The 18,776-nt window shown below is 63.6% G+C and overlaps 3 protein-coding genes across 5 annotated transcripts; 1 reads left to right on the plus strand and 2 right to left on the minus strand.

The window, feature by feature from the left end:
* Positions 1–1,748: 1,748 nt before the first annotated feature.
* LOC128146338 (uncharacterized) lies at positions 1,749–5,832 on the minus strand. Of its 2 annotated transcripts, XR_008236736.1 has the most exons (4): positions 5,615–5,832; positions 5,007–5,036; positions 2,360–2,476; positions 1,749–2,091 (listed from the first exon to the last, which is right to left on the minus strand). XR_008236736.1 is itself a non-coding variant. In XM_052797616.1 (2 exons), exon 1 carries the CDS (start codon positions 4,437–4,439, stop codon positions 3,426–3,428), a length of 1,014 nt encoding a protein of 337 aa, XP_052653576.1. In that variant the 5' UTR covers positions 4,440–4,516; the 3' UTR covers positions 1,749–2,091; positions 2,360–3,425. The 2 variants fall into 2 exon arrangements, 1 of the variants encoding a protein (XP_052653576.1); XM_052797616.1 differs by lacking the exons at positions 5,007–5,036; positions 5,615–5,832 and having other exon boundaries at positions 2,360–4,516.
* A 1,941-nt stretch (positions 5,833–7,773) lies between these two features.
* Positions 7,774–9,198, minus strand: CRYBA4 (crystallin beta A4). Its single transcript, XM_052797256.1, has 5 exons — positions 9,154–9,198; positions 8,920–9,038; positions 8,554–8,695; positions 8,268–8,410; positions 7,774–8,095 (listed from the first exon to the last, which is right to left on the minus strand). The coding sequence occupies exons 1-5, from the start codon at positions 9,190–9,192 to the stop codon at positions 7,948–7,950; spliced, it is 591 nt and encodes a 196-aa protein (XP_052653216.1). The 5' UTR covers positions 9,193–9,198; the 3' UTR covers positions 7,774–7,947.
* Positions 9,199–13,506: 4,308 nt separating this feature from the next.
* CRYBB1 (crystallin beta B1) lies at positions 13,507–18,279 on the plus strand. Of its 2 annotated transcripts, XM_052796787.1 has the most exons (6): positions 13,507–13,627; positions 14,303–14,462; positions 15,400–15,518; positions 17,291–17,423; positions 17,556–17,698; positions 17,980–18,279. In XM_052796787.1, exons 2-6 carry the CDS (start codon positions 14,322–14,324, stop codon positions 18,158–18,160), a joined length of 717 nt encoding a protein of 238 aa, XP_052652747.1. In that variant the 5' UTR covers positions 13,507–13,627; positions 14,303–14,321; the 3' UTR covers positions 18,161–18,279. The 2 variants fall into 2 exon arrangements, with proteins under 2 accessions (XP_052652747.1, XP_052652745.1); XM_052796785.1 differs by having other exon boundaries at positions 17,291–17,698.
* The last annotated feature ends 497 nt before the right edge of the window (positions 18,280–18,776 follow it).

The following is an 18,776-nucleotide window of genomic DNA, read 5'->3' on the forward strand; positions in this document are numbered from 1 at the left end:
AGAGATCTACTGGCTTAAAAAGGAACTGAAAAGCTTCTGCTGATAAAACCGTTTTAGGCTCCTAGTCAGCAACAGACTCCACAGGCAGACCCGGGCACAGCGTGCGGGGAGAAACCCTCTCCTCATGCCGGCGAGGGCTGCCTGTGCGGGGCAGGGGCTGCCAGCCACTTCTCCTGCCCGCTGCAGGGGCTTGGGCTGCCCAGCCCTGCCTGTGCAGCCTGTCACCGATGCAGCAACACCCGGCACTTACAAACGTACTTACCCAGCTTTTCCGTTCCCCTTTAAAGACAGCGCTGGCTCTCGGCAGTTAGTGGGAGGCGAGACAAGGCCAGTTAGTAGGGCATGCGCTGGAGCCGGTTAGTGGGTTAGTCCATTCACCAGGGGCTTCGGCAGCCCTCGGCACCCCTCGCCGAGGGGGTGGCAGGGGTTCCGGTGGGTTAGTAGGTTAATATCGGAGCACAGCGGCAGCATGCAGAGCTGGTCCCCATTAGCCCCCCCCCGGCTAGCCGGCGGAGGAGCGCTTTCCTGGGGATGGGTCTGCTTGGCTCTCGCGGAAGCAGCGCGGCTCCGGCTCAGGAGAGCAGGAGGCACTTTCGGGCTTTGCCACTGGATTGAATTTGGGAATATGTTAGTGGAGGTTTTAGCCTGCGTAATGTAACCTGCTTTCTGAATTAAATGCTTTGCAGGGATCTGCCCCTATCTCCCACGCTGGTGAGGTACAAAACACCCCAAGCAGTGTGTGCCCCCACGCAACACATGTTTCCCAGCCCCGGTACCGGTGAAGATGAGAGATGGGCTGCAGGGAAGAGAGAATCCCAGCAGTGCTGGACTGTGACATGGCATTGCAAGACTCCAGGTTAAAGGATGCTAAAGGGGCTGGAAGAAGCAGAGAGAGGGAAGGGGCGAAAGCATCACTGGCGGTGCCTGGGGCGAGGCTATGGGCAGCTCTGCAAGAGCAGGGCTTCTGCCGAGACAGCGACAGCTGCTCTGCGTCTCCACCAAGCTCCCACTGCTTGTGGAAGGGGGAGGAGGTCCAGCAGGGAAAAGCATGACAGGGGCAGAGGAAAGGTGCCCAATAGCTTATCCCCTCCCCATCAGAAACTGCCTCTCCGCAGGGCTGCCTGCAGGAGTGGGCAGCTGAGGAGTGATGATTGCCAAGGGGCGGCAGGAGCAGCAGCTCTGAACCGTGCCCTGAGAAATAAGGCTGGGAAGGGGCACCCAGGGCACCCTCTGCCTGCCACAAGCCTGCCATGAGCTGTGTCTGCCCTCAGCCCCCACCCCACTGCACGCCCAGCCCTCCCGCCTGCTCGGGGGATGCTTGCTGGGGCAGGCAGCGGGACGATGGTCGCACCCGCTTATGGTCCCACTCTTGGCCCTGCATGGCCCCATGGGGGCCATGCCACAGGTGCCTCGGGAGGAGGATGCGCTGCCCGTGTCCCTCCCCATGCTCCAGGCTGCTCCACAAACCAGGCGTTTTCTCAAAGCAGAGTAGAGGCAGGGTCCTGCTGGGTGCAGGGCACTTTCAGACCAGAAAGCACTGGGACTTTGCTGACAGGCAGAGGGACAGGTAGGATCAGTGGGGACAACCAGGGTCCCTTTGGGCTCTGGCCATCATGTCTCCTTGAAGAGCTGGCACAGCTCCACTCCCATGCCCTTCCCCTTCCCCTTCCTTTTCCCCTTCCCCTTCCCTTTCCCCTTCTCCCTCCTCCTACATTGCATTCAGTGAAGGGAACAGGTCTCATCCTGCCCATTGCTGGGGAGGGCACATGGGGAGACCCATGAGCTGGGTCTGGCTGGGATGGAGTGGCCGGAGGGAAGGGGACCCCAGCACCTTGCAGGAAAACCGCATGCACACGCAGACCCGTGTCCTCAGATGTCACCACCGCTGTCTCTTCGGCCGTGTCCCCCAGGGGTGGCTGGGCTTGTGGCTCCGGCCCATGGCAGCTGGCACTGGGTTGCTCTGCTGGGGCTGGCCTGGCTCTGGCATCCGTGCATGGGCGGCGATGGCAGCTCCCTGAGCCCTGGCTCCCCTCTGGGCACAGCCGGTCTGGATGGGCAGGAGCTGGGGCTGTGCCCCTGGGGCTGGTGGCACTGGGAAGCAGAGATGCCATGAGACCCCGGGCAGCGCAGCAGCCGCCCCCTCCCCACTGCTGGGCATGCGTGGGGGACACATCCTCTGATGCAGGTGGCCCTGGGGATGGTGTGACCCCACGGACCCAGCCAGAGCCCGGGGAGAGCCCGTGAGGAGATGGGACCCCAGGGAGGAAGGCTGGCTCCTGGCTGCCCAGAGCCCTCCTGGGTCGTGAGGGGTGGGGCCAGCATGGGGCTGGCACTGTCCATGTCCCCTTGGGGGTCCTACCTGTGGTCACCAGCTACGCGAGTCCCGTACAATGTCCCCCTGTCCTGTCTGGCTGCTCCGCCGCGGAGGCCACGCAGGGGACTGTGTGTGAACAGACCTCAGGTCAGTCATTAGCAGCTGCAAAAGAAAGCAACCAACGCAGCAAGGGAGAGCAATGCGGCGCCATCGTCCCCAGGCAGAGCCAGGCTGAGCTGAGCCGGTGGGGGATGCATCGTGCTACTGGGAGCCTGGCAGGAGGGCCAGGCAGGGCAGGGCAGGCAGGAATGCAGGCAGAGCCTCCCTCCACTCCCCTGCCCTGCCATCCCTGCGGCCCCCCATCCCTGCAGGTTTAAAGCCCCGAGGCAGCAGCCTCTGCTTGGAACCCCACCGCTGCTGGCACCGCTCCTGGTCCCCACAGGGTGGCTGGGCACAGCCCAAAGCTGGGGGCAAAGGAAGGGGCCAGATCCTGTGGGATAGGGATGCAAGAGCTCTGCAGGGGGACATGCCGTGCCAGTGGCTGACCCTGCCCCGCACAGCTTTCCCCTCCTGCGTGCTGGGCTGCCCCGGGGAGCGGGGACCAGCCCAGGTGTCTTCCCAGCTCAGGCAAACTAGCACCCCTGTCCTGGCACTGCCTTAGGGCAGCATGGCAGTGCCCAGCTGCCTTCTACAGCGGGTGAGCCGCCTGCCCTGCAGGTGCCCCCCCAAAGCCAGCGCTGCCCCTTGGCACCCGGATGCTCACAGCAGCTCCTGCAGCTTGCAGGCAGCTGGTGCTGGGCTCTGCTGCAGGCAGCAGAGGGGCAGAGGCAGGCAGGGCAGAGGCGGGGAACTCCAGCCCGTGGTCCCTGTGGGAACTTGCAGTTGCTCCCTACGTGGGTCTGCCTGGCTGCCTGCTGCTTGCTCAGCGTCACCCAGTACCCAAGGAAATGCCACCTCTACCCCCTGTGCCTGTCCCCTTGCAGAGCCTAGGGGGGCAGCCAGACCCACCACCAGGCATAGGAGGCACCGGGAAGGACCACACCAGAAGTGGTGGCAATGCCCCAAACTGTCTGTCTGTCCCTGTCTGCTGCTGCAACTCCCTGCACCAGGGTCAGGGACTGCCTGCCACTGCCACTGCCGCCTCTGCCACTGCCTCTGCTTCTGCCACTGCCCTGCAGTTAAACTGTGTCACTTGGATCCTGCATTTGCCACAGGCGCTGGCTGTAGCAGAGCAGCCAGCGGTCACAGCCGCGCCGTGGTGGGTGCTGCTCCACATCTGCAGGGATGTGGGTGCATGCAGCCGGCGCCAGCAGCTAGCCTGTGCCCGCAGCCAGCCTGCGCTGCCTGCCCTCCTCCTGCCCTGCCCGTGTGGAAAAGCCACAATGGCAGCAGGTCCCGGGGGAGCTGGGCCGTGATGACTCTGCAGTTCAGCTGCGGAGCCGCTATATTGCTTCCTGTGGTTCATTGTCACCCCATGTTGCAGGCGCTGCCTGCAGGACAGTCCCTCCCACGGGGACACGTCCAGGCAGCATTTGCAAACCAGCTGCCATGGGGCTGGGCTCAGGCTCGGTGGGGGGGTGGGCAGTGTCAGGCACCAGAGATGCCATCGAGCATCTGGCAAATGGATTCCCTGCCTGGATCCGAGCAGGAGGTGCCTGTGGTGGGGCAGGGGGGGACGTGCCTGCATGGGGTGACCGCTGCAGGATGGCCTCTCTCGCCCAGCGATGACGCACATCCCAGGAGGCAGCGGGGAGAAAAACAATTTTGTGCAGGCAGCACTCAACCAAACGCTCATCTTGTGCATGGCGAGCGGCAATTGCCAGCCATGAGCTCGAGCTGCCCCTGCCACACAGGGTTGGTGGCATGTATGGTGCCCCCAGGGTTGACCACCCAGGAGCACCCGAGTTAAACAGGGGCTAAAAACCCCCTCGAGTGAGGAGGAGGATGGAGGGGAGCACAATCTCTGCTGTAGGCAGGAGCAGGGAGGTGAAGCAGCAGGCGAGCTGCCCGCGCACAGCAGGCACACCATCGCCGCAAGCTGCCCGTGTGCTCCTGCCGCACCACAGGCACAGGGCAGGCTGCTCTGCTGCCCATGCCCAGAGATGCAATCTCTGAGATGCAGCATCTGGGCACGCCCGACCCCCCGGCTCCCGGCAGGGGGGCCAATGCCCCCCCCTGCCCCGGCCCTGCCAGTGCTGCCCATCCCTCTGCCCATCCCTCGCTGCCACCCGGCAGAGCCCAGGCTCCAGCACAGCCCAGGCTCTGGTGCTGCAGCAGCAGTGCCGGCGCTGCCTCCCTTTGTCTGCAGCTCTCAGGGCTGGGCAGCCTGGGCAGCCCTGGGAGAAGGTGGGAGGAGAAAGTCTCTCTGCAAGCCCAGGAACGACTGAAAATCTGATGATTTCTGGGCTCCTCCTGGCTCCCTGGGGCAGGATGTACTCGCACACGAGACAATGAGGGAGAGAAAATGGCTCCCCAAAAGGAGCCCAAGTAGCATCTGTCAGTTTAACTCTTTGCAGGGGAAGGGCTGTGCTGAAGCGCCCTGGAGGGGTGCTGGCCCCAGCCTCTCCTCTAATTCCCTACCTAAAATCACCAGGTTTAGGAGAAAATGGTGGTTTCAAGACAAAGAACTAAACCAGCATTTTGGCTACATTGCCTTCCAGGAGCATTGAAAATCAGGCAAGAATCCATTTACCTGTCTCGAGCCCTATTCTTGATGAGGTTTCTGAAAAAAAAATACAAACAAGTGGTGCATCAGTTAATATTAATTTTGGTACAGGGGCTGCAGACGGTGCCCAGCGGGAGCCAGGCTGCCCAGGTGCCGCTGGCCAGACCGGGCATCGCCCGCCAGGTCGGGTCTGTGGCCGGGAGCACGCTGCGGATGCGCTGCTGCTCCTGCCCCTAACAAAGGCAGGGGGGCCCAGGCCGCCCCCGGCCTGGAACCCCTTGGGAGGAGTTGGTGGCTCCTGCCATTGCGCATGGGTTCGCATGGGAATTATTTATAACGGGGGAATAAGAATATATTGGGGGGTCGGGGGGGGCATTATTTTTTTGGAGACCGAGCAGCTGGAGCAGCCGCGCCGGGCCGCCCCGCAGCCTCCCGGGAGCAATGCCCGCAGGACCAGCCGTGTCCCGGGGTGGCATCTCTGCCTGCTCCCGGCCGTGCCTCAGGCCCCGAGGCGGGGGGGGGCACCCTCGGGGCTCCTCCTGGCACCCCCGCGCCCCCAGACCCCACCAGCGCCCGGAGAGGAGCCACATTCCCAGCCGGGAAATAGCAGAGAGAAACGTTAAGGGCGGCTTTACCTGCTTTCCAGGGGAGGGTGGGCTCGGGGACCGCCGGGCTCCGCACGCTCCTGGCCGCCGTGCAGCTTCTTTGTGCTGGAGCTTTCCAGAGAGCATCCCTGAGCAAGATATTGCCATGCAAACTCCTCCTCCCCGCAGCCCCCGCCGGGCCCGCCCGGCCCTACCTACGGCTCAGGAGGATGCTGCAACTGCCATTAAATTTTAATGTTGGAAACGCGGCCGAGTCACCTTCCCTCCCCCCCTCCCCGCATCCTGCCTACCCGCCGCCCCTCACCGCACCCTGCTGCGGCAGCCCCCGGGGACCCCCACCCCTCTGCAGCCCCCGCCGCCAAGGCCACCGTCCCCGTCCCCACCTCCCCGCCAGGACACCGTGGTGGCACGGGCTCCCCACAGCCACTTGGGTGGCGTGGGCACCCCGTACCCATGGGGGTGGCACAGGGGACGTGGGGTCGGGGACACGGGGCAGGGGATGCTGGGCAGGCAGCGCTTGCGGGCAAACCACTTGGGGACATGGTGCACAGGATCTGGCCGTGCTGGGTGGGATGGCAGAAAGACCAGCTCAGCCTGGGGGGGACATGTCCGTGGCCGCTGTGCCAGCGCACGGGGGGACCGGGAGCACTGCCGCCCTGCGCCGCCATGCCCAGCAGGGCAGACCCCCAGCCCGGGGGCCGGTGGGCTGCTGGGGGGGCCCTCTGCAGCGCTTTGCAGCTGCTGGGCTCTTGCATTGTTCTCCAGGTCCTCGATGGGTCCCCGGGGAGCCCACTGGTCCCAATGCCAGCTGCCCGCCATGCCTGGCTGTGTAGTGGCCCCACTCCCGGCCCCCTGTGTCCCCCCGGGGTTCTGGGGCTGGGCAGGGGCAGGGTGGGCTGGCCAGGATGGGGGTCCCTGCCAGATGTGGCCATGGAGGGGCCGGGAAGTTCTGCTCCTCCAGGTCTCGCTGACTGGCGGTCCCAGACGGGTTTGCCCTGGGGCAGCAGGAGGGTTTCACTCAGCCCATCCCAAAACTTTTTGTTTTTACTTCTATTCTGCATTTTTAATTATGATTTCCTGAGGAGAGAATCCTTTCCTGGAGAGCACTGTCTCTGATGGTGGTCCTTCTGCTGCAAATGTCAGGGATGGGACATTTTCATCACGTCAAACCTTTTCTCCAGAGCTCTTCTGAAATGAGAAATCTTTCCAAACCAGTCCTTCCCTGTCACATTTTCAGCTTCAGCTAACCGCCGCTTTCTCATGAGCTGAGGAAGATGGTTTATCAGCAGCCCCCGACGGCTTCTCTCTGCCCCAGGGCAGAGGCAGGCAGCCCAGGGCCAGGCAGGCAGGAGCAGGCCCTGCCTGTTCCCACTGCACTGCTGGGGCAAACGTGGAGCTGCAAGCCCGCAGTGTCGCCTCGCTGCTCCAGGGCCAGTGGAAGGCTTGGCCTGGTCCTCTGCACCGCTGCGGGCAGAGGGGCTTGCCTGCCTCTGCCCTGGGCTGCCCGCTCTGCTCTGGGCATGGGAGGTGCTGCGAGGCTGGCAGGTGCTGCGAGCCGGTGTGGGTGCAGGTGTGTCTGTGTGGGTACAGGCGTGTGCATGGGTGTGCATGAGTGCAGAGATGGGTGCAGGGGTGTGCACGGGTGTGGGGATGGGTGCACAGCGTGCAGCTGCAGCTTGCTGGATCCTGCAGCTCCTTCCAGCTCCCGAGCAAGGCTGAGGCTCAGCAATGGCCGCACTGTGTCCTCCTCAGCCTTGCTGGAGCTGCAGCACAGTCCCTGGCAGGTGCTGGCAGAGCGGATGGGGTCTGCGGGGCGGCGGGGATGTGTGGTTGCTGCAAAGCCCCTGAGCCGGCAGCTGGGCTGGTGCAGGGACAGGACAGACACAGTCCTAGCTGGCGGGATGCGCAGCGCTGTGCAAGGGCTGCACTGCTGCTCCCGCTGGCTCAGTGCCCAGCTCCTCACCCCTGCGCTGGGCCTGACCACTGTGCACTGGCCCTTGGCCCCGCAGCTCCTCGGGGGGCTGGCAGCGGGGCTGAGGGCAGGCCATCACGCCACATTGCAGGTCCGTATGTGAGCTGAGCAGGGGCTTCACCTGCCTGTGACGGGGACATGTGGATGCCTGTGCTGGCTGCAGGGGCAGAAAAGGACGGTCGTTTGCCCCCACCCCATCCTTGCCCCTGCAGAGCCCCCGTGCCAGGCACGGCATCGCTCCTGGCCACACAGCCCCATGGCACCCCCTCCCCAACTGCCAGCGTGCCGCCTTGGACAACTGAGCCTTTATTGAGCTTTGCCCCCACCGCTCCACGGGAGAGACAGTGCCCAGGGCGCGCGGCTGGTGGCACGGTGGCTCCAGCACTGGCGGTCACTGCTGGACCCTGCGGATGGACTGGACCTGGCCCGTCTGCGCGTGGGAGCCCCACTCCCGCACATGCTTGTACTCGCCCGCGTGGCTGTCGCTCTCCAGGAGGTACTGGAAGCCCCGGTACCCTGGGTACTGCGAGCAGACCCACCTGCGACAGAGCAGAGAGCGGCGGCAGCTCAGGGCTGGCAGCACCATGAAGCACCCTGCGCTGCGGGCACTGGGCAGCAGGCAGGGTGCCAGCAGCTGCCAGAGCATCCTCAGCTCTGGTGCGTGCCCCTGGCGCTGGGTCCTGGCAGGGTGCAAGCCCCCGGGGTACTCACGCGCCGGAGCGGACAAGGAAGGAGCCCACGGCGCTGCTGCCCCAGCCCAGGGCGGGCAGCGAGGGGCAGTCGTCGCTGAGCTCCCCCCGCCTGCCCTGGAAGTTCTCCTGTTCGAAGAGCATCAGCCTGCTGCGCCCGTGGTCCTGCCACCAAGAGGGGCACGGCATTGGCATGGCTGCCTGGCCCGGCCCTCCGGCCAACGGCCGGCGGTGGGCTCCAGGGACCAGCCCGGCGGTGGGCTCCGGGGGCCAGCTCCACAGTGGGGAGCCGGGGTGGGGGCACTCACAGCACAGGCAATGGGGCGGAAGGAGCACATCCTCTCCACGTGGTAGGCGTTGCTGCCGCTCCACGCCTCCCAGCATGGGTACTCGCCGCGCTCCAGCACAAACTGCTGCCCCTGGAACCCGCAGTGCTCGAAGCCTGCCCACCTGCCGGGGGCAGGAGGGGGGGTGAAACCCCCGCAGCACCCACCACCCCACTCACACCCAGGGTAGAGCCCGCTGTGCCCCATGGGGACGAGGCCATTCCCCGGAGGAGGCAGCCCCGTGGCTCAGGTGGCAAAAAGCACTGGAGACCTCCATCCTCCAACCCCCCTCCATCTGTGGGGTCCCACAGCACCGTGGGGTGGAAGCCCCCTGTGACCCCCACTCACGCCCCGCTCTCAATCTTGCAGGAGCGAACAGTGCTGAAGCCATGCTCCGGGGTGCTGTAGCAGTCGGCGGTGAACTCGTGCTTCTTGCCCTGGAAGAAAGCCTCATCCCACACCACAATCTGGGGAAGATGGAGGGAGTCAGGGGTGCAGAGGCCCCGAGCAGACACTGCAGCCCCATGCCCGGGCATTCACGGGGCTCAGGCTGCGTCACCGGTCTTCCCCAGGCTCCTGTACCTTCCAGAGACCGGAGGATCTCCTGCAGCGGTGGGTCATGGTGGCTCTGCTGGGGCACGGAGGAATGGAACCGTTAAAGCCCACCCCAGGGCTGGTGCATCGCTGGCCCCTGTGAGCCTGGCCTCGCCGCTGCAGCCTGGCCAGACCCACCAGCCCAGTGCTGGGGGCTTGGCCCTTCCCTGGGACTGCCACGTCCTGGGACCAGGCTTCAGGGCATGCGTTGCATGGGCAGTGCAGGCAGATGGAGGCAGGAGCCTGCAGCTACCTGCTCTGCTCTGTGGGGCTTGCTCCAGACTCTGCCCAGATGAAACTGCCCTCGGGACCTTGTGCAAGTCCCTTTGCTGGCGACGTGGGAGGCAGCGATGGGGTTGCTCCATGCTGGAGCAGGTGCAGAGCACGGGCCGGGGCTCTGCAGGCCCGGGTGTCTGGCAGGGCAGCCGTGGCCCTGGCAGCTGTCGTGGCAGCACAGCACAGCACAGCACCGCAGCGGGGTGAGCACGCTGCCTGCCCGTGCATGGGGCTGCCCATGGCTGCCCATGCCCAGGCAGACGACTCCTCCTGCAGGCAGATCCCTGCGCCAAAGCCCCTGTGCAGGCAACCCCGGCACAGGCAGCCCTGTGCAGGTCCACAGGCGTGCTCGCCACACGCAGGCAGGGCCAGCGCCTGGGGCCGCAGCCAGGGCAGCGCTGAGCCAGGAGCACTGCAGAGGTGGCCGCATGCCCACGCTGAGAGCAGCACCCTGCCCCGCTGCCATGGCCAGCGATGCCCCCTGATCCCCCTGCCACCGTCCCCACCGTGACGAGGCGGGTGACGGCAGAGCGGTGCCGCAGCCCGTCCCCAGCGGCTGCCCTCGTCTCGCGCCCCGGCTGCAGAACCCCGCAGCCCCCGGCCATGCCATGCCAGCGGCCTCGGATCCTCCTCCACACGTCCCAATGGCAGCTCTGCTCACAGGGCCCAGCCATGCAGGGCAGGAGCAGCTGCCACCAGACTCCCGTGCTTACCTGGGGTGAGGCGCTGGTGCCTGGGGAGGTGACATGTTCAGCAGCCCTCCGGCTGGGTTTTTATAGCCTCCAGATAGAGACAGAGCCCAGGAGAGCATTACTGAAACCCCTAACTCAGCACATGGCGGGGAGGAGGGACCGGGCAGAACAAAGGCGACGCTGCAGAGAAGCTGATGAGCCGGGACGCCGCGGCTCCCGCTCCCCTGGCCCACCGGGCACAGGCTCTGAGCCCCAGCCCCACAGCTCCGGAGCTGGGGCATCACCCCTGGTGTCTGCCGGCACTTCTGCCATGTGCCCTGCCCCAGCGTGGGCCTGGGCTGGGACCATGCCCCCCCCAGTTCTGGCAGCGCTCCTCCTGCCCCATACCTTGGCTGGGGGTGTGGGGAGGTTTTCTCACCTGCATTTCTGGGAAGTAGGAGAAAAGAGGCATCTCCGTTTGTGGCAGTGCTTGCTCTCCCTGCTAGGGCAGAGCAGCTCTCCCTGAAAGCTGGGGCAGCTCTTTTGCAGGTTGAGCCCACAGCAACCATGGAGCATCATAACAAGCGGGGAGTGGGGGCACAGGAAAGCAAGAGGCAGGTGTGCAAAGGCATCAGAGGGACTAAAGATGCAGATCAAGACTTAGGGAGTGCTGCAGCAGCCTCCTGTCTCTCTGCACAGGGACCCGGAAAGAGCCCGCTGCATCCGTATTTTGGGTACCTAAACACCTTCAAGCTTTGCTCATGGTGACACCCCCCCCCCCCCCCCAAATCGTCCTGGGGTCATGCTGGGATTGTGCAGGGCTCTGAGTGCTGGGCACCTTGCAGAGGCACCCACACAGTTTGCCTGTCAGAGGGCGGAGCAGTGGGGCAGCAGCGAAAGGAGGCTATTGAGCAAGGTGGCAAAACCTGTGTTCCCAGGTAGTGCTGTGTTTCGGGACAGCATTTGCAGGAAACTGCCAGGTGGCTGAGCTGGAGCATCCTCCTTCATGCAGCTGCAGCCCTGGCAGCCCCAGGCACCACAGGCAAGGCAGAGCAGGTGAGCACTGCAGCCGGCAGGGGTTCACACGCAGCCAGCTGCTCCTGGCCACAGCGGGGCTGCGCTGGCTGTCCCCGACACCTGCAGCCCCCAGAAAATGTGCCTTTGACACAAGCTGCCCTCAGCCTCTCGCTGTGGCCTGACCTAACCTCTGCTTGCTGCCAGCCACCAGCGCAGTGACCGCAGCTGGCTCGCTCTCTGCGACATGCTCTGGTGCTGGGACGTGGTCCTGTGGAGCCCGGGCTGCGGCTGGGTGCACTCATGGTACTGCTCAGCACCAGGTAGAGGATGCAGCAGCGGGAGCTCCGCATGCAGCAGGACTCACCAGGGCAGAACAAACCCCTTGCATTGGGCATGTGCCCGTGCCTGTGCCTGCCAGGGCCGAGCTGGGTCAGCTCTGGACGTCTGCACCGGGGGTGAGGCTTGGGCAACTCTTTCTTGTGTTTGAGCTGTGCATCCCACATGCCCCTCCATGCCGGGTCAGGATGGTGCAGCAAGGGGCCGGTGCGGGACGGGATGGATGGTGCAGCGCAGGGCTTTCCAAAGCGCCTGCAGCCAGTGGCAGGGATACTCAGTGGGGATGGCAGAGATTTTGTGTCTGGGGGCTGAGGGACCACCGAGGGCAGATCCCTGCTGTCAGCCCTTCCACAGCACCATCTCACCACATCTGGGCACACCACATCTGGGCTGCCAAGTCCTCAGAGTAACAGCCAAAGCAGCGCGGAGCAGCCGTCAGGAGCAGAGCTTGGTCCCTCCAAGCACAGTTCTCCAACACCCAAGTCCAAAGGTACTGGGGGCTGGGAGGGGAAGCGGAGCCAGGAGCAGCGCAGCAGAACTTTGGGGTGGGTGAGACCTGCTGATTAATGTCCAGGAGCCACAGGCGAGGCAGGGCGGTTAAAAAAACCCACCCTGGCTCCGAGAGGAAGAGAATGCAGCTTAAAATAGAAATCTGTCTAACAAACACGAAAATGAATGCAAATTGAAAGCCATGAATCATAAAAAACTGCCCAGTGTCAAGGTGAGAGACCAGACTGCAGGGAGTGCCCAGGGGAAACGGAGCAGCAGCATCTGCACTCGGCCATGCCTGCGGGCATGGCAGAGCCTGCCATAAAACCACGGGAAAAGAAGAAGGGATCAATAAATGCTTTCTGTTTGGGATTTTGGGCAATAGCCCAGAGGGTGCAGCTGGATCCCACCACTGCTGGTTGACACTTCACACTTGAGAGGAACAAAAGATGATGGCAAAACTGAGGGCTCTGAGCTTTCTGAACACGTGGCCTTGGGTGATTTACTGCTGCCAGTGAGGAAGAGCCAGCCCAGAAGTGCTGGTGCTGGATGCTGGGGGTATTGGAAAGGACCGCGAGGAAACAAGTGGGCTGGTATTTACATGATGAACAGGATCACAGCAGGCAAACAGGGGGGCAGCTGATCGGAGGCTTGGTGGGAGTCAGGGGAAGATCCCCCCCAAGGTGCCTCCCAGTGTGGAGAGTAGCTGTGAGGTGCAGGAGATGCGGCACCGCAGGCTGAGCCGCCGCAGGGACCGGTGCCCAGCGTGTCCCTGGCCAGCGACCCCACGGCCCCCTCCGCCTGCCGTCGTTCAGAGACAGCACTGATGCACCGAAACCCCATGTGGGATTTGGTACCATGCAGTGTGGTGACAGCAAAACTAGGGCTGGTATAGAATGAACACAGCACAGGTTAAATGGGCTAAAAACTAGCTAACGTCCATGCCAGTGGATGCGGTGAGCAGGGACACCCTCAAAGGAGGACACCATTTTCAGGGACTGAGATGGTTTGGAAAGTGTAAGCTTCGATTACACCTCATTTAGAAAAAAATACCCAACTCCTGAAGCATTTCAAAACACATAAGTCTTGCATCCTGGCATCTTCAGGACAGCGCACTCAGGTGTTTGCCAGTATGGAGTGACATTTAAAGCAAGAGATTTAGTGTTTAGAGGGGAGAAATGAGCACAGTGCAGCCATAGGGCTGGGCACCATGCAGCCACAGGGCACGGGGCTGGTGCATCCTCCCCGGCTGCAGCGGCACTGGAGCTGGATGCCCGTGCGGGTCCGGTGCCAGGGGCAGTGGGCAGGGGAGGGCAGCGTGCCGGTGCCGGCCAGGCCGCGCGAGGGCTATATATGCCCTGTCGGGGTGGCCGCACGCGGGGCAGTGGGTGCTGCCACGCGCTGCAAAGTGGCACGGTCAGGTCTTCTGTTGTGCCGCGGGCACAAAGGAAAGTGCTGGGTTCAGCAGCTGGGCACGGGGCCGGGGAGAGGCTTCCAGCTCGCCCAGCGCTTTGCAGGATGTGATGACTGGGCGGCCGCGCAGACACTGATGAGCTGGCAGTTCTTTTGTGTGCCCGCCCGGGGGTCTGCCCTTGCCAGGCTATAAAGTGGGGGCTTCGCTGCGCCCCGAAACACAAGCCCGCTCACTCCAACAAGAAGCAGCAGCTGCCCAGGTAAGAGGACAAAGTCCCTGGGCACCGGGCTGCAGCCGGACCCGAGGGGGGGAGAGGGAAATGCAGGGTCTCAGCCGTGACCACCACTGTGGCCACCATGTCTGGGAGCACCCCGGTGCTCAGTATCCCGCTGCCCTCTGCTCCCCCGGCAGCCGCTGGTGACACTCACCCATGGGGCCACGGGCAGGGTGCCCACCGGAGGGCTTCATGCAAACTGGGCTGTCCCCTTCCTACCCCCTCACACGCCGCCCCAGTGCCCAGCCGGGCTCTCAGGCACACCCCGTGTGGGATGGCCCCAGCACCCGGTGCAGCGTCAGACCCCAGCCCAAGCGGGGAGAGCAGGGAGTGGCTGGGCACCAGTGTTTGGGACTGCTCTGGGCACCCCTGCAGATGTGGGACCATGCTCAGGGCGCTCCTGATGACAGAAGGAGATTGCGGGCACCCGGGACCTCCTGTGGTCCTTCTGGTGAAGGCAGGACCCGGCTGCCTGTGCCTGCCTGGAGAACCTCCTGGCAGCTCCTCTCCTGGCCCCAGCCACCCACCCCGTTGCTGAGCCCTCCATCCCAATGCGACTGTCCCCAGGGCAGGGTGAGGGCCGGGGTAGGTGGTGGGTACCCACAGCCATGCATGCCCTCTAACCTGCTGCTGGCATCTCTGCCTGGTGCCCTGTCCCAGACTTGAGCCCAACACCACGATGTCTGAGACCACAAAACCCGCTGCTCCTGGCCAGGCTGCGGAGGAGAAGGAGAAGGCAGCCCCAGCGCCAACTCCATCCCTCGACCCTGCTCCTGTGGCGAACAGCAAGGGTGAGGAGCCCTCCACAGAAGCCTTCAGGGTAAGCCTTGCTGCTGCCCGCATGCAGGGACGCGGTCCGGGGGTGAGGGACGGTGGCAGCATCTCTGGGGCAGTCAGCAGGAGGAGAGCGCAGGCAGCCCAGGGGAAGTATCCTCCTTCGAGAGCAGGAGCAGAGCGCAGACAATGCCGTCCCTCCCCACTGTGTGTCTCCTGGGCAGCAGCTCTCTAGGTGCAGGATTCCAGTAGCTGCTTGTGGGGCTGCTGCAGGAGGAATGCTCTGGGTGCCAGCTTGGCTGGGACGGCTTGTTGGGGACCACAGGCTTTGGAAATGCTCTCCCCTGCGTCATGGCATCAGGGTTGGGTGCTGCCACCTGCTCCCTCTGGTCGCCCTCCGTGTGCAGGGGTCCTGCGGTGCTGCGGGGGGATGGAGGAGGCTGTGGGTGATGGGGATGGAGGAGGCTGTGGGTGACAGAGCTGGCACTGAAACGCTGTGGTGACGCTGGGGCAGCGTGCCACCGAAGTGCTGCAGCGAGGCTGTGGACAAGGGGTGAGCAATGCGACAGCTCCGGCAACACATTGGCACGTGGCAGGCAGTGAAGGCCACGGCGTGGATGCAGCTCCTGGAAAAGCAGCTCCTTCCCAGCCCAATTGGGACCTGATGTGGGCATGGGCACAGGGAGATGTGGCTTTGAAGCAGTAAAACTGGGGGCAGGATGAGGCTGTCTTGGAGCAGGGAAGGCTGTCAGGAGGGGACCTTCCTGTGCTCAGGCTGTGTTGGGACAGGACTGCTCATGCACAGAGCCCAGCTCGGCTTGCCCAGGCACCAGACCTGAAAAGCTGCAGGAAGCCTTGGAGAGCCGAGGGGGACACGTGGGGCTGTGGGCTTGTGCGTGCAGGGTCCATGCAGGGACATGCACCACCACCCTACCCTCCCTGAGCGTGCCTGTCCCTGTCCGACCCTTTCCCCCTGCCCCCAGATCATCGTCTTCGAGCAGGAGAACTTCCAGGGCAGGCAGATGGAGTTCACCACTGAGTGCCTGAACCTGGGGGACCGTGGCTTCGACCGGGTGCGCAGTGTCATCGTCACCTCTGGACCGTAAGTGACCCCAGCCACAGAGGGGACTGTGTCCCTGGGGATGCCCTGGGGAGGTGGGGACACGGTCCTGGGGAGCAGCCCTGGGTGCAGCATGACATGCAGGGGCATTTCCCTGCAGCCTGGGCAGAGAGCAGAGGAGGGCCAGCGCAGGAGCAGAGCTGGGGAGCCCAGGTCTCCTTCGAGGAGGGCAGGACAGCCTGGGCAGGTGGGAAGGATGCCAGGGCCATTCGTAAAGCAAAGGGCACTAGAGGCAAAGCCAAAGGCCAAGGAAAGGTGTCCATCGGATCTGCTGACGCTGTTAATGAAATGCAAGAGACCTGTAGATTTTAGAGAAGCCAAGGTGAAAAAAGGCGGGTGCCTTGGACCGGGCTGGTGGCCAGGGCTGCTGCAGAGACAAGGCTGGAGCAGGCAGGGGAGGGCAGGCAGGCAGCCCCCCACCCCTGCCTGCACCCAGGCAGCTGAGCAGCGATAAAGGGGCTGGGAAGGTCCGAAAGCCATGGGAAGAGTCGGCACAGGCAGGGACAAAAATGATCACCAAACTAGATAGCTGAACAGATAGATGATCTTCATGTTGAAAGAGCATCTCACCGCAGCCATGCCTGGCTGGAAATGCCGTGCCTGGGAAGGCAGCCCAGCGGCAGCAGGCCAGCCGGGGGGGGGCTGGCAGTGCTGCGGGGAGGATGCACAGGACACAGCTTGCCTTGACGGCAGCCTTGAGGGACTAGGCAAGGTGACCTGTGGTCACCTCAAATGACACCATGTGGCACCGATGACGACTTTTATATTAGGAACCCAGAATATCCAACTCTTCTTGAAATGAAAGGGGGACAGAGCAGCCCTGAAGGAGCTCAGATGTGCCTCCTGGGAAGCTGCACGAGATATAGACAGGGTGAAACTTGGAGAACAGAATACTTTGGTGCCACTGGGGTCCTCAATCCTCACAGTCTTCTTTAGAGTCACTGCTGAGACTCAGTGCCCACTTAGGGACAGACAAAAGCAAAACCAACCAAGCTGAGCCTTAGAAGTCAGTGTAAGGTCGCACTGCCTGTGATACTTGAACACATCTCCTGCCATTAGGAAAATACCTGTTGGCATCTGCAGAAATAGCCCTGTTTTGCAGGGAAACAGGAAGCAGCAAATGCAGGGCTGTTCTGGTGCCGAGGGTTTTTGGAGCCCTAAGCCTGTGACATTCTCAGCATAGCAGCACCTCGTGGCATTGCTAAAGAGGTGACATTGCAGCTGAGTAAGCCCCGGGCGCCCGCCCCCTGGTAATGGGGTGAATGCCAGAGCTGGCTGAAGCTGGTGCAGTGAAGCATGCAAGCATGCCAGCATTAGACAGCCTGGGCAGGCCTGACCCAGGCTCGGTGGTGCAAGAGGTAAAACACCCAAAGTTCTGAGATAATGCAAGGATGAGTCTCTGGTGCGCAGCATGCAGGGCTCACCAGCTGCCTCGGGGCCCTGCTGGTCCCCAGGCTGAGGAAGGGGAGCACCGTGAGCACGCTGGTGTCTGCTGCCGGCCTTGGACGCGTGTACCAGCGAGCACTCAGGTGAGAGCCTGCCAGCTCAGTGCCTCCCATTAGCTGCCGGCTCTGCACATGCCATAGCACCTGGGCTGGGAGAAAGGTGGAAGCAGGATGGCGGGGCCACTCCTGACACCCACAGCCTTTTTGGGTGCTGGGAGGCTGGCCCCCACGCCCCACAGGCTGGCTGAGCGGGAGAGGAGCTGCTGGCTGGCATCTGACCCGCTGTCTTGTCCTACCCCTTCTCCCCAGCTGGGTGGCCTACGAGCAGGCCAATATGCGTGGGGAGATGTTCATCCTGGAGAAGGGCGAGTACCCTCGCTGGGACACCTGGTCTAGCAGCTACCGGAGCGACTGCTTCATGTCCATGCGTCCCATCAAAATGGTGAGTGGTCCAGAAGCAGAAAGCATCCAGGTGGGTCCGGCCAGAGCCGGATCCGTGCCACTTGATGCCTCGCTGCAGCAAGCTCCAGGGCTTCGGCTGCACAACCCAGCGCCTTCCCTCTGTCTTCCCCAGGAGGCTGAGGACCACAAAATCTCCCTGTACGAGTCTGCTGACTTCAAGGGCAACAAGATGGAAATCCAGGAGGATGACGTGCCCAGCCTCTGGGCTTACGGCTTCTGCGACCGCGTGGGCAGCGTGCAGGTGCCCAGTGGAACGTAAGCCGGGCCGTGGTGGCAGCTGCCTCCTGCCAGGCTCCCTGTCCTCCCCCGCGCCCCAGCTCGCTGCCCGCCAATCCTGAGCACATGCACGGGGCTCTCGGGCAGCCAGGAAGCACCACATGGCTGTTTTCGGTGGTGTAGCCCATCACCCAGGGGGTCGGACCCAGCACACGGGAGGCAGGGGGGCTCCGCCGGCTTCCCAAGAGCATGCCGGCCATGTCACTGCTGCTTGTAGTGGCTGACCCCGCTCAGGTGCCCTCTGTTTGCTTTCCCTGCAGCTGGGTCGGGTACCAGTACCCTGGCTACAGAGGCTACCAGTACCTCTTTGAGACCGGAGACTTCCGACACTGGAACGAGTGGTCTGCCTTCCAGCCCCAGATCCAGTCCATCCGCCGCATCCGGGACATGCAGTGGGACCAGAAGGGCACCTTCGTCACCCCCGATGCGCCCTCCGACTGAGCGTGCCGCCTGCTAGCTACGAGTCCCGGGCCCCGTGGGGCACCCCCGCCTCCCCTCGCGCTCGCCTGCTCAGCACTTTCCTTGTACATTGCACATTCCCTGGATGTACTCTACCTTGTGAGGCAAATTAAAAAAAACAGAAGACTAGAGCCGCTCGGGAGTCCGTGGTGCATTGAGTGCGGCCGTGGGATGCGCTGCGTCAGCTCTGCTTTTCCGTCCTGCTCCAGTCTCATGTTGGAAGCCGGGTGGGACGTGGTGGAGGGTGATTTTCCTGGGGGACACCCCCCCCCCCCCCACTGGGGCTGCAGCAGGGACAAGGAAGACCCCGGTGAGAGCAGGAGCCTGCACGGGAAAGGGGGTGGCAGGAGGCTCCTCCAGCCCCCGCGGAGGGGGAGGGGGGGCTCAGGGCACCCCGGGAGCAGCCGGACCACGGGGGGCTCCCGGCTTCCTCCGTGCCCGCAGGGCAGGAGGGCAGCGGGGGCTCACGGGGCCAGGCCGGTGGGTACACACGCCAAGAGGCGAGTCCGTGAGCGGCACGCAGCCGCGTATTCACCTGAGTGGTAAATAATTAACAGCAGTAATTGCAGTCAATCAAAGACCAATTCACTTTCAAGGA

This window comes from Harpia harpyja, chromosome 9 (assembly GCF_026419915.1).
Source record: "Harpia harpyja isolate bHarHar1 chromosome 9, bHarHar1 primary haplotype, whole genome shotgun sequence".
Classification (NCBI taxonomy): domain Eukaryota; kingdom Metazoa; phylum Chordata; class Aves; order Accipitriformes; family Accipitridae; genus Harpia; species Harpia harpyja.